This window comes from Folsomia candida, unplaced genomic scaffold, assembly GCF_002217175.1.
Source record: "Folsomia candida strain VU population unplaced genomic scaffold, ASM221717v1 Fcan01_Sc004, whole genome shotgun sequence".
Classification (NCBI taxonomy): Eukaryota; Metazoa; Arthropoda; class Collembola; order Entomobryomorpha; family Isotomidae; genus Folsomia; species Folsomia candida.
Genome location: NW_019091196.1, coordinates 11,047,823 through 11,059,710, shown reverse-complemented (window position 1 = coordinate 11,059,710; position 11,888 = coordinate 11,047,823). Strand labels below are relative to the sequence as shown.

General features: G+C 39.6%; 2 protein-coding genes and 1 long non-coding RNA gene across 3 annotated transcripts; all 3 read right to left on the bottom strand.

Annotated features, from left to right (window-relative positions):
- Nucleotides 1-5,054: 5,054 nt before the first annotated feature.
- On the bottom strand, nucleotides 5,055-7,243 carry LOC110849142 (leucine-rich repeat extensin-like protein 5). The gene is made up of 3 exons (XM_035851218.1): nucleotides 7,012-7,243; nucleotides 6,793-6,945; nucleotides 5,055-6,719 (listed from the first exon to the last, which is right to left on the bottom strand). Exons 1-3 carry the CDS (start codon nucleotides 7,069-7,071, stop codon nucleotides 5,148-5,150), a joined length of 1,785 nt encoding a protein of 594 aa, XP_035707111.1. The 5' UTR covers nucleotides 7,072-7,243; the 3' UTR covers nucleotides 5,055-5,147.
- Nucleotides 7,244-7,360: 117 nt separating this feature from the next.
- On the bottom strand, nucleotides 7,361-9,955 carry LOC110848466 (trans-1,2-dihydrobenzene-1,2-diol dehydrogenase). Its single transcript, XM_022095692.2, has 6 exons — nucleotides 9,470-9,955; nucleotides 8,907-9,070; nucleotides 8,658-8,785; nucleotides 8,296-8,545; nucleotides 7,679-7,829; nucleotides 7,361-7,580 (listed from the first exon to the last, which is right to left on the bottom strand). Exons 1-6 carry the CDS (start codon nucleotides 9,684-9,686, stop codon nucleotides 7,474-7,476), a joined length of 1,017 nt encoding a protein of 338 aa, XP_021951384.1. The 5' UTR covers nucleotides 9,687-9,955; the 3' UTR covers nucleotides 7,361-7,473.
- A 1,523-nt stretch (nucleotides 9,956-11,478) lies between these two features.
- On the bottom strand, nucleotides 11,479-11,824 carry LOC118435303. Its single transcript, XR_004834672.1, has 2 exons — nucleotides 11,710-11,824; nucleotides 11,479-11,606 (listed from the first exon to the last, which is right to left on the bottom strand). It is a non-coding gene; the product is annotated as an uncharacterized LOC118435303 (long non-coding RNA).
- Nucleotides 11,825-11,888: the final 64 nt, after the last annotated feature.

The following is an 11,888-nucleotide window of genomic DNA, read 5'->3' as shown; positions in this document are numbered from 1 at the left end:
TGGCTGGTTGTACTTATGTCCATATTATGGATGGACTTTCCAAATTGCACGGACGTACAGCACAGAAAAAGAAAAAAAAGAAACCGAAAGTGGAGTGCATTTTCCTTGCAAGAAATGGGAAAGAAAGTTACTTCATTAATCTAAAGGTTGGAGATGGTCATTTATTTTTGTTTTTCTTCCCGAGACAACAAGAAGGTAGACAAATTGGACATTCTGGCAGGCAGACTTGCTCCTCGTAATCCCAATTTTTTCGCTTAACCTCCACGTACATAGAAAGATATGAGATATTTGACAGAAAAATACACCTACTTACATGTTCTTGCAACTGGCACAACCTGTTATGCATTCTGTTATATATTTCCAAGTTTTTCACGTAAAATTATTGGTCATCTCAAAATTTTGGGTATGCCAGAGCCATGTATTAGCAATGGGATGAATTAGCTCCATAAATTCCCGTAACAATCCATTTAATTTTCACTGTAACATGAGACTTAAGCAGTTGGCCGACGCTAGCATAACCATATCGCAATAAGTACAATGAACGAAGAATAGAAAATTCTGTGGGGTGTGATGAACAGATGATTGCAAAAATTAAGTAAGTACCAGATATGTTCCATCCATTCGGAGAAGATGTGAATGAAACGTAAGGCTTTTGAGATTCCCAAAATGTTGGATTGCCAGCAATGGTGGTAATGGTAATTTGGAAGGAATGCGAGTAAACACGAGTCCCAGTTAGATAACCTTACGACTTGATGAAGGGAATAAGTAAGTATTTCCGTAATACATATTTTGGTCTCATTTGACCTCTAAATTATATAACAGCTTAAAATAGGTACATACATATCAATATATGTCATGTGTCACAATTTGCTTTTAGTGGTGTGTACCTAATTGCAAAATAAATTTGCATACGTGCAAAATTATTTTTATTTTAAGCAAATACTTAATTGAGGGGTAGAGGTTTTTGCCCTGTTTTTGCACTAATGGGAATGAGAACCATCATGCAAAGCATGGTAAAGTCCATACTTTGATTAACGGGTGCCAATTCCGTTCCCTCTTGATATTACCATCCTTATAAAACACGTCCATTTCCACTGCAGTAACCAGTCCGACCAGACCCACATATTTAGCAGTGGAACGTCAAGAGCTTGTGTGAATGTTGCCCTGTGTTGAAAAAAGGCAAAGCTCAATCCGCAACTCTTGGCGAAATGAAACAAGTTGCGAATCGAGAGAGGAATAGACGAAGCCAAAAACAGAGAGAGGATAGATTGAGGAAGCATTTACCTGTAACTCCAATGTGGTTGCAGGCAGGTCTCGGTTGCCATATATGTTACCACCCAGTGATAGAAAACTTCAGAAAATAGCACAAATATTTTGTGGAAATTTCATGTGAATTTTTTAATTGTCCGTAACATACAATGCGTAAAAATTTGTTAAGGAGCATTATCACAGGCTTCTTTTACAGCCGAAACTTCCGGGAACATATCCCCACCTCCCCAATATGTACTAAACCACCCACTTGGTATACCTTTTAAAGGGCCGTTCATAAGTAAGTAATAGGAACAATACAATACGAATTTATTAATTCGATATGTTCCCGGAAATTGTCAAAATTCCAATTTTCATCCACCCCGTATGTACTATGCACCGCTATCTGCTCCAAACAATACTACCCACTTTCAAAAGGAATTAAAGCCATAGTTAGTTGAATAAGTGCAAATACGGATCTCAATTTTTAATCCAAACTTGCTAAAGAAAGCTCATCTGGATGTAGATGAGTTTGAGAAGAAGTGATGAGGAGCTAGAGCTGAATTACTGCACAGAATCTCTAGAATAGAAGAGTTGGCAGACTTAATTAAAACGCAATGACATCCAACCAAACCAAGGTACTTGTGGAAACCAACTTCATCTCTTTTCCTTCAATTTCCAAATTTTCTTCTTGTAACTCCCAAACTGTTCTCGAACAAATGGGACAAACGGGGACAGAGGCGATGACATCGACCTTATACGAACGATGCCAACAACCGCACGTCCCACCTTACCCAATGCTTGGGTAAGATATATAATGTAAGTTAACAACAGTAAGTACGTTGGCAAGATAGGGATCCCTTAAGAGAAGAAATGTGCACTTCTTGGTTGTTTTTGTTCCCTGGAATCAATCCAGCATTTAGGACGACGTTTCCCCTGCTCCAACTAAAATAGTTGGATTCGGAATCCTAAATAATAATGGAACTTCTTCTTCCTCGCCTGTTTTATAAAGCATTTGAAGCTCTCTCACACACACTTCTCCAGTCACTCGACTTAAATCTGATGGAATATATTTATGAAGTGAGTAAGCAAGCAAAGTGTGGATGGAAATCTGCTTCGAGATAATTTCCATCTCTCCAATCCTGGAAATCCGAATCTGTCACCACCACGCGGAACGACAGCGTCAGATCCCTGCCTCCTGCCAATGAACATTTTCGACGAGTCATCTCCTAAGATTTTATCTCCTATGCGTTCCTTACTTTACAACTTTTAGCTGCACAAATGCCAGAATAATAACGACTTGTTAAATGGCTAAAATATTGGTTCCGACCGGATTTAATGTATTCTTTTCAATCCTCGTGTAATTGTTGAGAGAGATTTTTTTAGAAAATATTTAAATTCCTAATTTAATTTCCTGAAAATTGGGCAGATTCATTTATTTGCATTTCACTCACTTTATGCTGTGTTACAGAATTAAGAAAATAATTAATTTGCACCAATTTTCTTATTTTAGGTATCAACTTCCCCTTGAATCGAATTCCTCGTTTATTTATCACTCGTCCCCATTTAAATTTGTGTCGTTTTACTTACCAAGGATTTTATTTAGTGACACTGATGATTTTGTGAGTATGCAACAGTGTTATGCATGAAATGAAAGTGGAGAAGGGTTACTCGGTCGTCGGAAGAATGAAACAAATGAGATGTTGTGTTTCCTTTGGTGGACGCGAAGGGAATAATAGAATAAAAGAAAATGGTAATGGATATTGCCCACTCGTCGTATTATTTGTCCCTGTCCTCATAAACAACGGTTGGTTAGTGACAATGTACTGTGGCTGGTGGTGGTCCGTCGGTCCTCTCCTTTCTCCGCCGTCGACAATTATCAAAGTTTATCTCATCTCATCTTATCTCGCTTTATGGCCCGTTCCTCTCCCCTCGAGGGAAAGACGATACAAAACCACGGCTCGGTAACTTTCTTTCTCCTTGCAGAGAGTGCAAATTGACACTTTTTTGGCCAATTAAAAAACCAGGGTTATGATAAGGTTGTTTATTACATGTATAAAAAATACCTACAGTGTAAAACTTGATTTAGCCCGAGTCAGGGTCAGAGTAGTATTTTTAATTTTTGTCTGATGACACATAGACAATTGCCATAATACGGGGTGTTCTTACCATAATTATACAAATATTAGCAAAAAGCTTGATATGTTCCCGGAAATTGTTGAAATTCCATTAAGACCCCTCTATGGAAATGCCGTCTGTCTGTCTGTATCCAAGATAGCTTCAGAACGGATTAGAATTTCGACATGCGGTTTTCGCCAACGTGTTTTAAATTTTTGAAGTACGGATGATTTCGAAGATGGGCGTTATAGGTCATAAGGTCACGACGCCACGGTGATGACGCCAACGGTCAAACGTGTCGAACTTTTTGTTTCCACCGTTTTAGACGCAGTTTTGGGCGGGGGTTTTAAAAACCACCATAATTTCGGCGTGCGACGATCCCATGACCGTGTGGGTGGTGTCGAATGTCGAAAAATGACTTTTGTCATGTGGGGTGTCTATTGAAAGGTATGGTTATATACGTTCGAAGTACGTGGGTGGGGTGTCAAAACGGGGCAAAATGAGACTTTGGGTGATGTGAGACAATGACGGGAAAGTGTTGAAAGACGTTGTGGGCGTGCCACAAAGACAATTCCACGTGTTTTCACCCCTTCGCTACATCTCGTTTGCAACGGTTTATTCTCATCCACCCGGCTATGTTCTTACCATGACTATACAGGGATAAATATTAGCAAAAAGCTTGATATGTTCCCGGAAATTGTCAAAATTCCATTATTCTCACCCACCCCGCTATCTACCGTTATCTGCTCCAAACAATAATACCCAATTTCAAAATATTAAGTTGGTCAAAATCGGTCTAGTGGACCGTCTGCTAGCCTGGCCCAGACTAAAAATTGGACTATTTCTCAATTGAAACGATGATTATACCAACACTTTAATAACATCTAAACTGTTTCATCACTAATTTCGACACTCATAATTTATTGTCAGCCTCGAAGTCACAGTTTTGTGGAACTTTAATGCACCCCATAACTTTTGCTCAAATAAGTAAACAAGAGCTTGATCCCAGTCTCGTTTCACTGGAGAGAAAGAGCAAGTCTCAAATTCGTCCCATTCATCTTCAGCCCTTGTCACTTGCATTAACAAATATTACTGCACTTTAATAGGTTTGCGATGCGTGGTGCTGGTGAGACGGTGACTTTGACTTGTGACAATTTTATCGAGGGTAAGTAAGCAAGAGAGCCAGCAGTGGTGCAGTCACATTACATTCATCTCTGACTCTGATTTAGGGGGAAGTGGACCTAGACCCAGAAGAGAAACTGGGAGAAAAAGTGTGAAACATTTCCAGCCTTGGATGCTGAACCTAGCACACTTTTTGCCTCAGTCAGAACTTAAAGTTAAATCCATTTAAGAGCAAAAATAAAAAAAATCGAATGAAAAAAACTTGGGACAACCAAGAGGAGGAAAAACCGCTGGTACAAATGCCATAAGATTTATCTCCCATTTCAAATCGCTTAATGCAATCCATTTTTCTAAGTGGGGAAAACACTTGAAAAATGCATTCATTCCAGTTTTCAGCCCTCTTACAAACTTCCTTATTTCAGAAGAAATGCACTTCCTGCTATAAGTAAAAATAACTTCGACTGACACTTAAATTCCAATTCAAACATCATCTCATTAGCACCATTAACGGAAATATAGGCCTTCTTTGATGCAAAAAAAACAGTAAATAAATGCAGCAAGCAATATGTAAGGAGAGACCCGTTTAATTAGTTTGGCTAGGCTTTTATTCTTACAGTTAGGATAGAAACGTGTCTTTTTTCCTCTACTTTCTCGGCAGTTTAGTAATCCGGATCTGGAGAAGCAGATGGGGTGGTGGTTCTCCTTCGACGCTTTCTCGGCTTCTCGGTTGTCGAATCTGAGGATGCCTGGTTTGCACTCAGGGCACTCTGCAAATCCGGATAGTACATGTTGTTCACAATGACGGGTCGTTTATTCCCAGCAGAGACGGAGGCAATGCTACCTGTTCCACCACCACCAACGAGATAATTCGACGAGGGGACAACTGGACTCGTTTCCGTGACCAGATGCGATGATGATGGTAATGATGGTTGTTTTGTGGAGGTGGTGGTGGGTCGAGTGTAGGGTGGACGCGTTTCCTTGGGTGGGACAAAATAAGACGTTGTGGGTCTGGGGGGTGGGACATGGCGAAAAGTTGTGGTTATTTCGTGGGGTGATTGGAATTCTTTATCATAAATTGGCGTTATTTTATGATGAATGACATAAGATGAGCGTGGCGTGCTGGGGTAGGTATAACTTGGGCGACCACCATATTGTAGTTCTGACTCTGGTTGTAATTCTAATGTTGCTGGTGTCGATGTTTTGGATTTTATGTGGGCAATGGCTTGCCATAATGATGCAGATACTGGAGAAATGTGTTGGTTATGCAGCCCAGGGTAGGAAGAAATTTGGTGTCGGTGTGGGGCCGATGGTGGGGGCGGAAAAATAGGGGCCTCCTGCTCTACTGGTTTGGAAGGAATGTTAAATGTTGGCCTGTGGGGTTGAATATCAGCGGAAATTGGACTTTCACTGTATGAATCTTCATCTTCTTCAACAGTGCTTGCAAATGCTGGGATTGGTGCGAAAGTACTACTGCTGGGTGATTTCAGTTTGTTTAACGTGCTGGAAAATGAGCTCAATAACTCGGAGTGAAATCCTGAATTTAATATGTTGTTGTTGAATGGTGGCTCTACTTTTGGAGGAGGAGGAGGAGGTTCAGGTACTGGTACGAACGGTGCGTAAGTTTCCCTTGGCGCGGTTGGTGCTACCGTGGTCGTCGTGGTCGTGGTCGTCGTCTTAGGTTTCGTCCTCCGTGGTGGTGGTGCTGGGAAAAATTGACCGTTTTCTCCCGAATTCGATGCCGCAGCGGGCGGACCGACAAATTGGACGGTGAAAGGGTTGTAGCCGACCTCAATGGGAACAGCGGGTAGGGCTGATCGTCTCGTAGGCTTTAACGTGGTACTTCGTGGGATAAGAGTTGGTCGTTGGTGGCGCTGCCCTTGCGATAAGCTGTTGGCCGGGTAATTAACCGACCCCGCGACTGGTCTGGCAGGGGGTAAGTTAAAGTATGGAGGTGGCGTTGGGGCTTGAGGCTTGATCCCCACGACTTGCCCAACCTGCCCAAACAAGTTCGTCACCCCACTTAAAATCCAGTTTGGAAGACTTTGACTCTGACCGGCGGAGGACTGATTGACGACTTGGTTTATTCCGGTGAAAGCCTCGGTTAAAATCCCGAGTACTTGGGGGACTCCACTTTGAAGAGTCTCCGCAACGAAGCCGGGCTCCTCCTCCCCTCCGTCGCCATCTTCTTGTTTGGGGATTCTTTTGTGATAGTAGCTCGCACAAATCAGATACTGGAACAACATATTTATTATAGTAGCGTTACATTTGCATATTTAATTATAACGTTAAAAGCATAATTGTCACCTCTTCAAAATTTCGTTGAAACAGATTGGTGCACTCGGCTCCTCCTGCAGAGGAGAAAACATTCTTTATCCGGGCTAGTTGGTCATCCGACAGGGTGGAAAATACCGTTCCTGCATCGTGACTCGTTAGGGCGGAAGAAGTACCTGCGACATTCTTCACAGGAATTTTATTAGAAAAATCAATTACTTAATTAAAATTATAATTGAATTATGATCTTACCAACAATCCAGCAATCGCAAATATAATTAAACTTTCAACTCCCCGTAGTTTTAGCTGCATTTCAAATTCAGTTGAAGCTACTGTAAAAGAACTGCATAAATGATTGCTATGAATGTGCCAAAAAACATGCAGGATTGCCCGATTGCACTGGTATTCCCAATAAAAGTGGCATATTTCCACAACGGTCTACAATCTGTTAACATTACAGAAAGCGGCATAATTGACCTCCTCCGTAGCAAACATGACATCACTTTGTCTTTCTATTATTCCACCAAATCTGCAAACAATCATTCCCCATGCATATTTATGATGGATGTGGACTACAAATCTACAAATCTCATATTTCCTCTGCTCTTCAAATTAATGCACTTTTATTGAGAACAATAATTTTATTATGTTTAACTCCAAATTTAGACATATTATTGTTGGATTTTTAGTCTGCAAAGTCAGATAAGCTCTCTTCTACTTATCTTGCGGATAAACGACACCAATCTGTTTCCTAATTTGTTCCCGAATCTCAGCAATCAGAATGGATTCATCCAAAGTCATTTCGGGACTCTCGGTCAATCCTATAGCACACACAAATTGTTCATTTTATTGATCCACCATTCCCCCATTGTCCACACGTTTATACAGATATTTCATGCATAAAGTATATCAAACGTACCTTCTTGAATGCACCTTCTCACTTCCCGACATTGATACGAAAGGCCGGTGCTGTTCCAGAAATTGATTTTCATGTCTGATTTTGGAAGTTCAAACTCCAGCTTTTCCGTCGGCGTCTCCAATTTACTCGAAGACCAGAACGGGTATGGCAACTGCAAAACGTTGTCCGATTATACGACGTCATCATAAAAATAATAGGTGCGAGGGATACATTTGGTCAAATAGAAAAGTGGCCATTCGACTTATTCCGTGAAGAGGGAAAATATCAAGAAAGGTCATTTGCATAATCGTAACATTACATTACAACCCTTCTACAGAAAGTGTAAAGTGATACTCGAGAGAAGATGCAGTAAGAGTGACCATTTCGACGGCTCTATTACTTTTATGGGAAAAATTGTTATTTCACATTTCGGAAAAATTCCATATGCCGTCGAAACCTAAATATACCCAAATCCGATGGATAATTTTCGGTAGCACAATATTTAGTAAAATCACAACCTCTCTCTTTAGCAAAGTACTTGATAATAGTCTCCAAATTGCTACTACCACCGTCCAGCGAAATCAGAGAAAGGGTCACACTTACGACCGAAATAAAAGTGGTCTTAATGGAATTGCTACCTTTAATGTGCCCTTTGTCCCAACAACGATCGCTTCAGATGGCAGATTCACTCGACTGTGGGTAATTAGCGTCGCAGTCTTTCCATTTGGAAAAATGACCGTTGCACTGCTACTGTCATCTGCACCAGAGGCGTTCATATGGCCTCCCGCAATTACTTTAACCGGCTTCAACCCTTTAAAGCACATTGTGGCAAATTGCACCGTGTAAGTGCCCATGTCCAGCACGGTCCCCCCACCGTTCTCACGGTCCCTGTGGGAAAAGAAAGAAAAGAGCTTCAGACTTGATAAATAAATACTTTGTGGATCATGTAGATAAAGATTTGACATAATCCTAAAACCGCTTTTAACTAGTTTATATGTACCTTCGCCAATTATCCTCGCCAAATTCGATCCCCATTTCTGCACGGACTTGGATCACCTCTCCAACCGTACCTTTCGCAATTTCTTCCCGAAGTCTGATGTAAGCTGGGAAGAATCTGCTCCAGATAGCCTTGATATCAAGTACATACAAACGTGAATTACATACAAATCAGCAATCATTATTAATCATAAAATGTCATACGATATGGACATGTATGAGCAAAATAATTTGACGACAACGACAAACTAACCTCCATAAAAAAGACCTTTTTCTTGCGAGCATACTCGACCAGTTCTTTCGTTTCTTTCACATTCATGGCTAATGGTTTTTCACACAAGACGTGTTTCCCTTGATCAAGAATGAGCTTGCAGATGCGAAGATGTTCCGTGTGCAGAATGCCCACATAGACAACATCTAAACACAAGAACAGAATTATTAGACTTGATTTTCGACAGAACTTGTATTTCTTCTCGACTGGCTTTTATTTGATGAATCTTTTTTTTTTACAAAAACGTACCTCTCTATCCCAAATCTAGTAGATAAATACTTATAAGATCAGAGTAGGTACAGTACAAATAATAAAACTATGAGCAGTTAATTTTAATTGTGCATAATTACTTTAAGCAAACAAAAAATTTTAACACTACATTTTAAGTCTTCGTCATTGTATGACTGTTTGAATTAATTGAAAGATATGTACATATTGTGTAATACTCACAGAGAATGGACTACGTAAACATGTGCTAACTGAATGATAGCACGTTTTGCACTCAAACCCATAAACATGTTAACATTCATCCGATGACAACTTACCGACATCGCCATCCTTGATCAAATCTTCGTACGTGTTATGAACTTTAGGAATATTATGCACTTGTGCAAACTTCTTGGCCCTGTCGACAGCTCGGGCAGCAACGGCAACAATTTCATGCTCATTTTTTGGCAAGGTGGCCACAGCTACGGCCCAGTCATGACTAATCTCACCTGCCCCAATGATACCCCACCTTGTCGCCTTATTTTTTCCGGACATGTCTTTGGGATGGGTCAAATTAAAACGAGGTAGATATTTAGTGAGTCTGTTTTTTAAAAAAGTTGGTAAAAATGTCGGCTAATTTCTTTTTGTAATTTTATTGCCCAAGGGGATCAGATAGAATTCAAGGGTGGTTTAACAGCTCGTATGCTACAATAATGTGATGTCACGTTGCTTTTATATTCTCGTGTCCTATTCTGTCTCCAGTTATGACGTGAGTTGGGGTTTTATTATCTGGAGTGCTGGATGAATGACAACTTGATTCTTCTTGATGGACCCGGTCTGTGTTATCTTTTTCCAAATAATAACCCAAGTGGCTCGGTGGTCGATAGAGTAAACATGTGCAAATTATCAGAGCATGATGATGATATGATGGACGTTCTATTGGCAAAAGGCAAATCTTGACTTGGCATTGATTGCCAATAAAAATGAGAACGTTGAAATGAATGGCATGTATACACAGACGTGATGAATTGCTTTGTGGTCTGGTCATCTATCGCTTTAATCAAATCAATAAAACTCTTCACTTTTTAAACTATGATGGCATAAAAATCATTATCTTTAACTGCGTCGTCAAATTAACCTTTGTCGTCATTGAACTCGGTCGTGACGTTGCGGAACGAACAAATTATTTGTCCATTATACGACCACGACCACGTTTTGGGAGGCTGAAAGTCATGCCGTGAACGTGATGTCAGAGATTAATGAAAATTATTGTGGTGGTTTGGTTGTCGATTCGGTATATGAAATTATTTGGCTAAAAATTATGTAAGAATTAGCATCGAACAAAATATTTTTTTAACTGTTTCATGATAAAAACTCGTTTTTTATTATTCAGTAACATGTATCATTTCTTTACAAGTTGATTAAAATTGATCATCATCATTAGGCAAAATTAAATAAGACAGAGAATCCGTTGAGATTATGGGTTAGTATGTATATGTATGCACATATAATTATAATCATGTCATGTTGTGCTGGTTGCATAATAATCACACTCTTTGATTACTCCAGACTAAACTTCAAGTTTCAGGTTGGCAAAAAGATATACTAATGCAGATGACCACATACAAACACAACAAGAAAATGCAATAAAGGCGATGAAGGATGAAGTCATGTCCAAAATTGTGTACATATGTATGTCCTATGACTTCACATCCAACCAAGATTTTGGCATCTGTAGGCAAATCGACAAGTAAATATTTGTAATTTCTAGTTTTTCACTCGCTTGAAGAAGACATTATTTCATAGCAAGCAAGAAAACGCTGTATATTGTTTATATCATTTCAAGTTTTATTTGGTTCAAGGCGTGTGGAAATTGAGTGGAGGGATTATGCGAATTTGCGAAACCACATTTTTGTTAAAATCCTGTAAATTAAAACATAATAACTGGAACTGCATTTGTAAGTCGAGTTAATTATGATTTGAATCACGGAGCATGTGTTGTATTTCTCACGAATAATTGTTGTTGTAGTTAATTAAGTACTAATCAACATTCTGGTGTATAAAGATGGCCAACACTATTTGGGAGTAGTTAATATGCATTAGATAATCCTATCTGCCTAATGAATCTTAAATTCTTTAGCTGAATCATTTCTTAGCAGATTATGTATGTCAAATCATCGCCTTAAAATATGACACAAAAACTGCAATAAAACTTAAACATTACAGAACTTACATCGTCTAATGCGCACAAAATCTCTCACAAAATTTATGTATTTTACGTGTGTCTCATCATTATTTCCTTTGTTGCAATTTCACCGCAATTTTTTACACATACCTCCACAATCCATTCATGTTATTCGCAATTTATTCAATTATTTTCTTTTGGCAGCCCACTGACAGAGATCAGTGGATGCATACTACACACATACGCCAAACTATTAACAATTTTCGACATGGACTCAGGAAACTTCCCACCTGCCAAAAAAAATGGGTCTTTAGTGGTAAATTATTGACAAACTTATTAGCGTCAAAAGAAAGAAATAACCCGCTTTGTACAGAAATGTCGGCAATTATTAACCTTGTTATGTGAGGGCACAAATCAAGGGGTGCAAATGTAGACTTCCGTCCCTCCCGATATCCACCATTTATCAATAGGATAGGATTTAGTGGTGAGTGTGCTGCATTTATTTGATTTGGAGCAGTAAAGTATTCTCTTATCTCTTCATCCTCCTCCTTCTCTTCATCACGTCCGGTTGG

Coding starts and splice junctions, on each gene's coding strand:
- LOC110848466 (XM_022095692.2), bottom strand. CDS start 9,686: ATGTCCGGAAAAAATAAGGCGACAAGGTGGGGTATCATTGGGGCAGGT. Junction 8,546..8,657: donor GGCGAGGATAATTGGCGAAG/GTACATATAAAC, acceptor CTTTTCCCACAG/GGACCGTGAGAACGGTGGGG. Junction 7,581..7,678: donor GAGAAGGTGCATTCAAGAAG/GTACGTTTGATA, acceptor TGTGTGCTATAG/GATTGACCGAGAGTCCCGAA.
- LOC110849142 (XM_035851218.1), bottom strand. CDS start 7,071: ATGCAGCTAAAACTACGGGGAGTTGAAAGTTTAATTATATTTGCGATT. Junction 6,946..7,011: donor TTGCGATTGCTGGATTGTTG/GTAAGATCATAA, acceptor ATTCCTGTGAAG/AATGTCGCAGGTACTTCTTC. Junction 6,720..6,792: donor TTCAACGAAATTTTGAAGAG/GTGACAATTATG, acceptor ATGTTGTTCCAG/TATCTGATTTGTGCGAGCTA.